Below are 9,229 nucleotides of genomic sequence, written 5' to 3' on the forward strand. Positions count from 1 at the left end.
AGCATATGTATGATGGTGAAAATATATAATATAATATAATATAATATAATATAATATAATATAATATAATATAATATAATATCCATCCATCCATTTTCAACCCACTGAATCCGAACACAGGGTCACGGGGGTCTGCTGGAGCCAATCCCAGCCAACAGAAGGCAGGAACCAACCCACTGCAGGACACACACACACACACACCACCACACACCAAGCACACACTAGGGCCAATTTAAAATCACCAAAGCACCTAACCTGTATGTCTTTGGACTGTGGGAGGAAACCGGAGCACCCGGAGGAAACCCACGCAGACACGGGGAGAACATGCAAACTCCGCGCAGGGAGGAGGGCCCGGGAAGCGAACCCAGGTCTCCTTACTGCGAGGCAGTACATACATATATATATATATATATATATATATATATATATATATCACACATACATACATACATAAATTTATATATATATATGCATACATACATACATACATACACAGTATAAATATATATCACACTCACACATATGTATATAATTAAATGTTTTGCACAATCATACATATACTATATTCACCTCAGTTTACAGTAGCTAAGCCCTGGTTAAATCTCTGTAATCTGTCGCAACCTAAACAAATTGAAAGAAAGCACACAATTAGTATTAATACAAACTTCCTCCTACTACCTGCATAGAAAAACAAGAATTTAAAGTAGCGAATTTTCACATGCTGCATTTTTTTTAACATCTAATATATTTCAACCGTTTATTTTTCTGTGTACAGAAAAAAAAATGAAAAATAAAAACTGATCATCTAGCAATTTTTAATGTATATACAGAAGTAGCTGAATATGATTTGTTGCATGCCTTGCAGATTTGAAGCAGTGTCTGAAGAATTGAAATTAGATTACTGCAAACGGCCTTTTCTTTTTTTTTTTTTTTTGCTCCTTAAAATATGTCATTTCCGATCCGTGCATCATCTATTGTTAAGACGGTTAAAAAAAAATAATCCCCGGAGAAACCAAAATTTCAGCAGCTCCTGCCTGTCTTTGTTCCCAGCAGGGAGAGGCTCCCTTTTGGTGGTCCAAAGGTTGCCGCCCTCCCTCTCTTCCCATACCTGTCACCCTGAATAGACTTCACAGTTCGTGCACACAGACAAATAGACTGACCTGGCCAGTCAGTCCAACCCTGGAGGCAGGAAGAGTAGCGCATGTGGTTATTAATATTGGGTATTATTAAATAGTATCTAGAATAACACTGGAGAATAGAGGAAAACAGGGAAAGAGTGAAGGAGTGAGATTGTGTGGGCAATTGGTGCAAGAGCTGCCACAATTACACAGTGTGCAAAGATGTCAATTAACACACTGCTTGATCCTAAACCCCTGTTCTCAACTGCTGAATGGCCATCTGCTTATAAGCAAGAAGGATAAGATTTATTATTATCTGGGAGGAATAATGAAAGAGGCTCAGTCTAAACACTTTGTTTCTTACATTTATTTGTCTTTAATTATTACTATTATTGTTTTTTTTCCTGTAGCAGGTCTTTGAAAGAGCTGACATTCAGTCTGTCCTACTGCAGGTGTAAACTGTGATGATGTGAATAATCTATCCATCCCACATTCTACATAAGCTTGCTTGAATATGTTTGTTAGCAGTGCAGGCAAGCTCACTGTGTAAAATTACATTTTCGTGAACAATAAAGCAGATTTTATAGGGCCCCTTCAGTTTATGGCATCTGTCAATACATTCAGCTTCGATTTTACTAAGTAATTATTCTTCTTTAAAATAGGTGATGTTTACAATTGACAGCTTCAACATTTTTTACAAAAAAAATGACCGGTCTATATGTCCATTCATTAACATCTATTTTTACATATAAATTCATAGTTTGTAGACCCATTCATTTATTTTCCAGACAGACAGACAGACAGACAGACAGACAGACAGACAGATAGATAGATAGATAGATAGATAGATAGATAGATAGATAGATAGATAGATAGATAGATAGATAGATAGATAGATAGATAGATAGATAGATAGAAATTGGTCGACACACTTGCTCAAAATTCATCAATTACACCACTAATGCAGCTAACTATGATACTTGTTATCCAGAAACCTTAGTTTACTTCAGCAACTTAAGTCACCTGGATTTCTGTCCTGGGGTTAAAAGGTTGAGTAGGGAAAAGAGTCACAGTAGACACTAATGATAAACCCAATTTCAGAGACAATAGTTTTAGAAGTGGAGATGCTCTTTAGCAGGAATGGGAAATTTATGTGGGAGAGAACATAATAGTGTTTATAGTTTTAAGCTCTTAAAGTGTACAAGAGTGCTGCCCCTTCAGATAACAATAATAATGCTAGCCACAGGAGTGCTTCATAGACAGATTGGTTAGATGGTCTGTGGCAGAGGTGAGATTCAATCCCTAATGGGGGAACAAGCCTCACTGGGCACTATGAGTAAAACATATTTGTTGTATATGTAAAATCAATACAAACATACTGTTTACCTTTAAACCTTTACACCTAAATGATCTAAATACAGACAGACATACAATTCAGTCACTGTGCTAAGAAAAGGAGATGCATACATTTCATGACAAATTGGTCATATGTGATGAAAATTACAGGATGCCTTCTCTAATTAGCTCTTTAGAAAAAGGATTTCCTACAGTTATCTCAAAATGTTGATAGATAGATAGATAGATAGATAGATAGATAGATAGATAGATAGATAGATAGATAGATAGATAGATAGATAGATAGATAGATAGATAGATAGATAGATAGATAGATAGATAGATAGATAGATAGATAGATAGATAGATAGATAGATACTATATATGCACTAAAATAAAGGAAGAATAAAATCCCACTGAGGCCTGTGTAGTCTCCTTATTCTTTCACTATCTCATGTTCTTAAAATGGAGAAGTGATTAAAAGAAACACTCAACAATGATGCAAGACGTGGAAATGTTTTGATATAGTAGAGCCTTTGTGTGAGTTTTTAAGATTCCAACGTAACATTAATAAGCTCCAATACCCCAAGCTATGGAACTAATTTGAAAGCAGTAATATACAGGTAGATGAAGGAAACTTAACCAAAGTGCATTCTGGCACATGCATAAAAATGTTTTAATATGCTATACATAACATCAATAAAGATGAAGCCCCCACACATACACAAATAAAATGCCACTGCATTTTTCATCCATCCATCCATTGTGTGTTTTCTTTTTCCTTCAACCATTATAGCTGAAAATGTATGTGCCAGATTATTACAAATAATAATGATAAAAAGGTCGAGGAGGGGACACTTTAAATAGGTTCCTTTCATTGCAGGATGTACAATGACTTCTTATGCAAATACATTCTGCTCAATCTCCTGTCCATTTTACAATCACATTGGTGCAATGACAGTCCAATAATTAGAACTGCATATATCTGAAGTATTTGATTTTCAAATTAGAAGGTTCAGGCTGACCTACTGTAATGAGTATGGTTTAACTGCCGAGTTAATAACATGCCACTCAAGGTATCACCATTCTCTGATTGCAAAATATGCACCGAAATGAAAAAATCCCCAAACGCCCCCCCCCCCCCATAACTCACACACACAACTTTACACATTTATTTCAGACTGGCTGTTCTCCCTCTCTACTACCTTTCTAACCCCCAACAATGGTATTGCCATCCAGATCAGGGATAATAAGATAGTCTTCCCCCCAAAGTCCCTAAGGAAAGGGGATAGAAGACGTGTCCACATCTGACTGAATACAACTCATATGTGTGTGTAGTGGTGTGTTTGCGTGCGTGTGTGTGTGTGTGTGCTTATGATAGAGATGAACATTATGTGTGCTTTGGCCCTGGTAGATTTAAAAAACCCAAATATGCTAATTGCATTATGGAATCCAGACAGGCCATTCTGCTCCACTGATGACAGATGTAAGGAGAAAGGAGGCTGCTGTAATTAAGTAGTTCATTGCTCCCGACTCTTAGCCACCGATGCACAGTGGACACCCTTAAGTTAAAATACTCCTGGGCAGAGGGGGGCCGGTCTCAGGAGCAGGTGTGACGCTGTGTTTTTCACGTCCCGTTCAGGCTGCTCGACAACCGACCATGGAAATTCTTCAGTTTAAATGGTCCAAAAGAACCGTGCACAATCCTGGATTGAAGAAACAAATGCTTGATGCCAGGATTCTGAGGAGCTACAAAGGCATTTTTTTAACGACAGGCATTAACTTGACTCTTTCAACAGATCAAGTTTGTAATCTATAGTGCACTCTAGTTAACTATATGCAACAATCGGTTACCCATTTTCAAAAAGTAAAAAAAAAAAAAAAATCGGTCAATATGAAAGTTCAGTTTTAACTAATGTAGTTGCTGCTTTTGACCATTTAAATTTTAAAAAATGCAAAAAAAGCTGTCCTAAAACACAAAATATGGTTCCGATGGTTTACTCAATCATTTGTTAATCATAAAGATATTCTACGCTGTGAGCCCATATGGAAAGGTCATCAACACTTTGTTCTTTTGTGTGCTTTGCCAAACTACCCAGTCCCATATGCCTTTCACCTTAAAACATAAAAAGGGAGGTGTTGTTCTGGTCAAATAAAGAAATACTTCTTTACTAGCATATGTCTATTGGTAAAATGGTCTTAGCCCTGCCAAATACATTAAAACGACATCTGCAAAACAGATTTTCATTAAACAGTTTAAGGCAATGGCAGCTGGGCAAATGATAATGCCTGCGTTCTAAACTTTAACCTTTGACCTTTCACCTACTCAAACCAAAAAAAAAAAAAAACAGGTCTCTCAAGATGTGGTACGTCTAGTATTATATTTCCACCTGCTCATCATTATTACCTATTTTATCTTCAAGTAACAACACAAAAAAACAACAAAAAGCTCCCCTTTAATCCAGGCGACATTCAGCACTATTAGCTATAAGGTATTACATTTCAGCTAAGATACAAGCTAGATATGGCAAATTAGCATCGAGGTGTAAAATATGCAGTCTCTCCAACTGCAATATATACAGTACAACATATAACAACAGCAACCATGGCGTCTGAATGGCAAAATAAAGGACCAGGTAGGTTCATTCTTATGCACTGCTTTCTGTTAGCACTTCTGTACCAATTTCACGTCAAGAAACAAAATGATAAGAATTACAAAATATTGTAAAATAGGAAGAGCAGAAGAAAAAAAAACTGACAATGTTCATCTTGAGGCTATTCAGGACATGCCTACACTGGGTCTTTCTCACCTTCTAATCTTCAATCTACCCTTCTTCCTACATAATTTGAAATGCTCTTTGTTGCCATGGAACCTTTTTACTTGCTTAGAGAATTACTGAAACCCCTCATTTTAAACTGCTAAGGACCTCTAAACCTTCCCGTGGTTTCATTCTCTAATGCAAGGCCTCAAAATTCCACATGCAATTCTTTCAGGACTTCATTTAGCTCATGCTGACTTCACTCGGAGTAGGATTTACTCTTTGTTGTTCAGTTAGTAACAGCCACATTACTTACACTGTCTGAATACATGAATAATATGAGCCTGCTAAAGGTCTAACAAATACTACTTGAGAGCAGAAAGAAAAATATAGTATTCTATGTCAAATGGATATGTCTAAATATATACAGACACTCCAAGAGCATATGGCTGCATCTGAGCATGAATATACAGTTAATGTCTGTCTGGGAGCTTATGTGTGTAGATGTGTATGTATTAGTGTGCAACTCATACATACACACAGCATTATTTATACATGCACACTAAGTATGATCATCATAAAAACAAACTTCATATATATATAGGTGTATGTATATATATATATATATATATATATATATATATATATATATATATATATTATATATATAATGTATGTATAGGTGCATGTACACAGTCTATATATATATATATATATATATATATATACACAAATACAAGTAGGTATGTGTACTCATACAAACACATTATCCATTGTTTATACACATATACCTTATAATAACACATTCCTCCAGTGTTTATGTTTTTCTTTTTTTACAGGTACTGAGGTATTGAGTACATATGCCTGCATCTGAGCATGAATATGCAGTTAATGTCTGTCTGGGAGCGTGTCTGTGTGTAAAATATATATATATAATATATATATATATATATTATATATTATAAAAATATATATATATATATATGTATATATATATATATATATATATATATATATATATATATATATATATATATATATATATATATATATATATATATATTTTCTTGCGGTGGGTTGGCACCCTGCCCAGGATTGGTTCCTGCCTTGCGCCCTGTGTTGGCTGGGATTGGTTCTAGCAGACCCCTGTGACCCTGTAGTTAGGATATAGCATGTTGGATAATGGATGGATGGATGGAGATAATATATATATATATATACATAATATCTGTATAGGTGCATGTACACAGTATATACATATATATATATTTTATATATATAAATATATACTGTATATGTACAAATAAACACAAGTAGGGTATGTGTACTCATACACACACGTTACCCATTGTTTATACACATATACCTAATAATAACACATTGCTCCAGTGTTTATGTTTTTTGTTTGTTTTTTTTACAGGTACTGCAGTACTTCAGAGACATGCATGTTAGGTTAACTGGTGAACTTTAAATGAGTGAGTGAATGGCTGTGTCCTACAATGGACTGTTGCCAAGGCTCGCTCCTGCCTTGCACACACAGAGCTACTGCTATGGTCTTTGGCTGCCCTGAATAAAAAAAAATCAAAAATCAGTAGATGAACACATGGTGTTGCTTTTTCAGAAAAGACTGGGGGATCATGTGCTGGGTGCCCCCTGTATGGAATTAACATGTTCTTCTCTGGGTGATCTGGTTTCATCCCACAGTCCAAAGACATGCAGGTTAGGTGTTTTGGTATTGCTAAATCAATCTTAAACTCTCACACACATGTTGTGGGGTAAGGAGTACATCAGCTCAAATTCATTAAAACGGTTATGTATTGTAATACTTTCTTACATATCGTGACACTCGAGAATGGTGCCATTTTGTGTGATTGTTAGACATATAAGTAAGAATTCCACTGTACTCTGTAAGTGTAACAGTACTACTACTATTACTACTAGATAGATAGATAGATAGATAGATAGATAGATAGATAGATAGATAGATAGATAGATAGATAGATAGATAGAGGTAGTAAAATGATGAGGCATTATACAGTAAGTTGATATTTGAGACAGATATGCACAAACTATAGACAGATGGACAGATTTTGCTGTTGATGAGGTGCTATAAGTTAGAGACAGACAGATATGGACAAAGTGGAGCAGTTACTAATTCATGAGGCATACTTATATGCAGTGAATGTGCCTTGGACAGTGGCTTCTGTATACCTTATGATGAATATTTGAAACTTTCCTTTTCTGGTGTACCAATCCAACGGCCTCAGTGACCTTCTTTCATTTATTTAAAGTAAACTAAGTCTAGGTTATGAAAGCAGCATGCCAAAAATGACGAATGCTGTTTAATACTCTCATTATATAAATATGTCCAATTATGAAGAAAGACTTTAATGAGTTTAAGATGTCAATCACTGCAGCAAGAACTCTGTATTCTGTATGATATTTCAGGCAAGCGTGCCACTCCTGTAAATGAACACCAGAAAACCCAGTAATTAGGCACTGTGTAAGACAACTGGTATGCCTAATTTTTTCCCCTCTACTTTTCATATTTATTACAGCCCAACCTATTTTTTTTTTCCTCTATTAAATTTAAAACATATTTCCCCATGCAAAAATATGCTTAGTAGTGCACCACCTTCCAGCCTCTATAAAATGACAGAGTCCACTGGGCATCTCACACACCTCTGATTACCTGAGTCACAGAGCCTGTTTACAGGATACTAAAAAACCCTTGCCACTCAGCTGGCGACGGCCGAGATTAACACAAGGGACAATTTGGAAAACAACAATTATTTCTCTGGCCATGTCATATACACACACACACACACACACACGCACACACGCACAAAAAGAAAAGTTTTAGCTGTTTTTGGAATAACTGAATTAAGTTTGACTATTCAAAGAGCAGCCAGACTGCCGGGTAACACTATGCATCTCTGGCAAGGCCTTAGCACGGGAAGTCAAGATATCTGCTCTAGATCGTTTCAGCGAAAAGGAACTATTTACACACCGACAAATGTGTACAGCAGCCAGCAAAGTCAGCCAGTGAGCCATGCCTCAAATGAAGGAATCATTTTCCTTGCCAAGTGGATTATACACATGGCATCTGACCTCTGTTTTCAGCAGCATGAATATGCGGTGTCACCCACTCACTAGCCCCCCCCCCCCCCCCAACTAACCCCACCTCCCACCCGCTATTATTTTTATTCTTTGATCTCACTTCTCAGCCTCTTTGACCCTCTTCCCCCTCAAAAAGCCACCAAGCAGACAGTTTTCCTCAAGCGGTGAGGAAAAGGAGACACACTGCAAACCCGGCGGAGGTGACATACCTTGTAAAGTTTCAGTGCCGCCTCATGCCGGTGATTGGTGGTGTGCAGACGCAGTTTATCCACACTGTTGGTGTAGTAGTCACATGCATTGCACTTGAGATGCACTGGGTTGCCAATAGCGATGCACTTTAGCCGCCACTCATTAACTTTGCCCCCTTCTTTGATGTGGGCCACCAGTTGATATTTCTGCATGTGTTTGTCGGTCTTGCAGTGCAGCTGGAAGTTGGCTTTGAGCTGGGTGTTGTAGTTGCAGAGCTTGCACTGGTAGATGTCTCCAATTACGGCCCTCCACTCCTCTTCGGGGAGCGAGCGCTCAGTGTTCACGTGCACACTCAGGGCCTCCAGGCTGTCAGAGGTGAATTTGTTGCACACAGCGCACTGGAAAAGCTTCAGCAATGGGTCGCTGATATAAGGTGACAGCTCCCCAGCAGAAAGGACGGACAGGTCGTCACCCATTAGCTGACCACTGGCAAGACGGATTTCTGGCGGCAGCTCATTATTTACTGCAGAGAGGTGGAGGCGGGGGGGTTGGGGGGGTGTTGAAGGAAAGGGAGAGAAAAGCAGGCGGGGTGGGGGGGGGGGGAAGCAAATGAAGGAAAAAAATTAAAAGCCAACGTAGAGACCAGCATAGGGCGCACACAAAGGATTTTATAAAATAAAGCCTTAGTGAGGAGTATGCTTTCTCTGA

The 9,229-nt window shown here is 37.6% G+C and overlaps 1 protein-coding gene across 3 annotated transcripts in view; it reads right to left on the bottom strand.

Moving 5' to 3' along the window:
* Positions 1-9,229, bottom strand: part of zfhx4 (zinc finger homeobox 4) — a 221,842-nt gene that overhangs the window by 151,223 nt on the left and 61,390 nt on the right. For all 3 annotated transcript variants that reach the window (XM_028803446.2, XM_028803447.2, XM_028803445.2), the window contains exon 3: positions 8,542-9,044. In XM_028803446.2, the coding sequence (XP_028659279.1) occupies positions 8,542-9,044 (503 nt within the window). The remainder of the gene's footprint in view (positions 1-8,541; positions 9,045-9,229) is intronic.

Source organism: Erpetoichthys calabaricus, chromosome 6 (assembly GCF_900747795.2).
Source record: "Erpetoichthys calabaricus chromosome 6, fErpCal1.3, whole genome shotgun sequence".
Classification (NCBI taxonomy): Eukaryota; Metazoa; Chordata; class Cladistia; order Polypteriformes; family Polypteridae; genus Erpetoichthys; species Erpetoichthys calabaricus.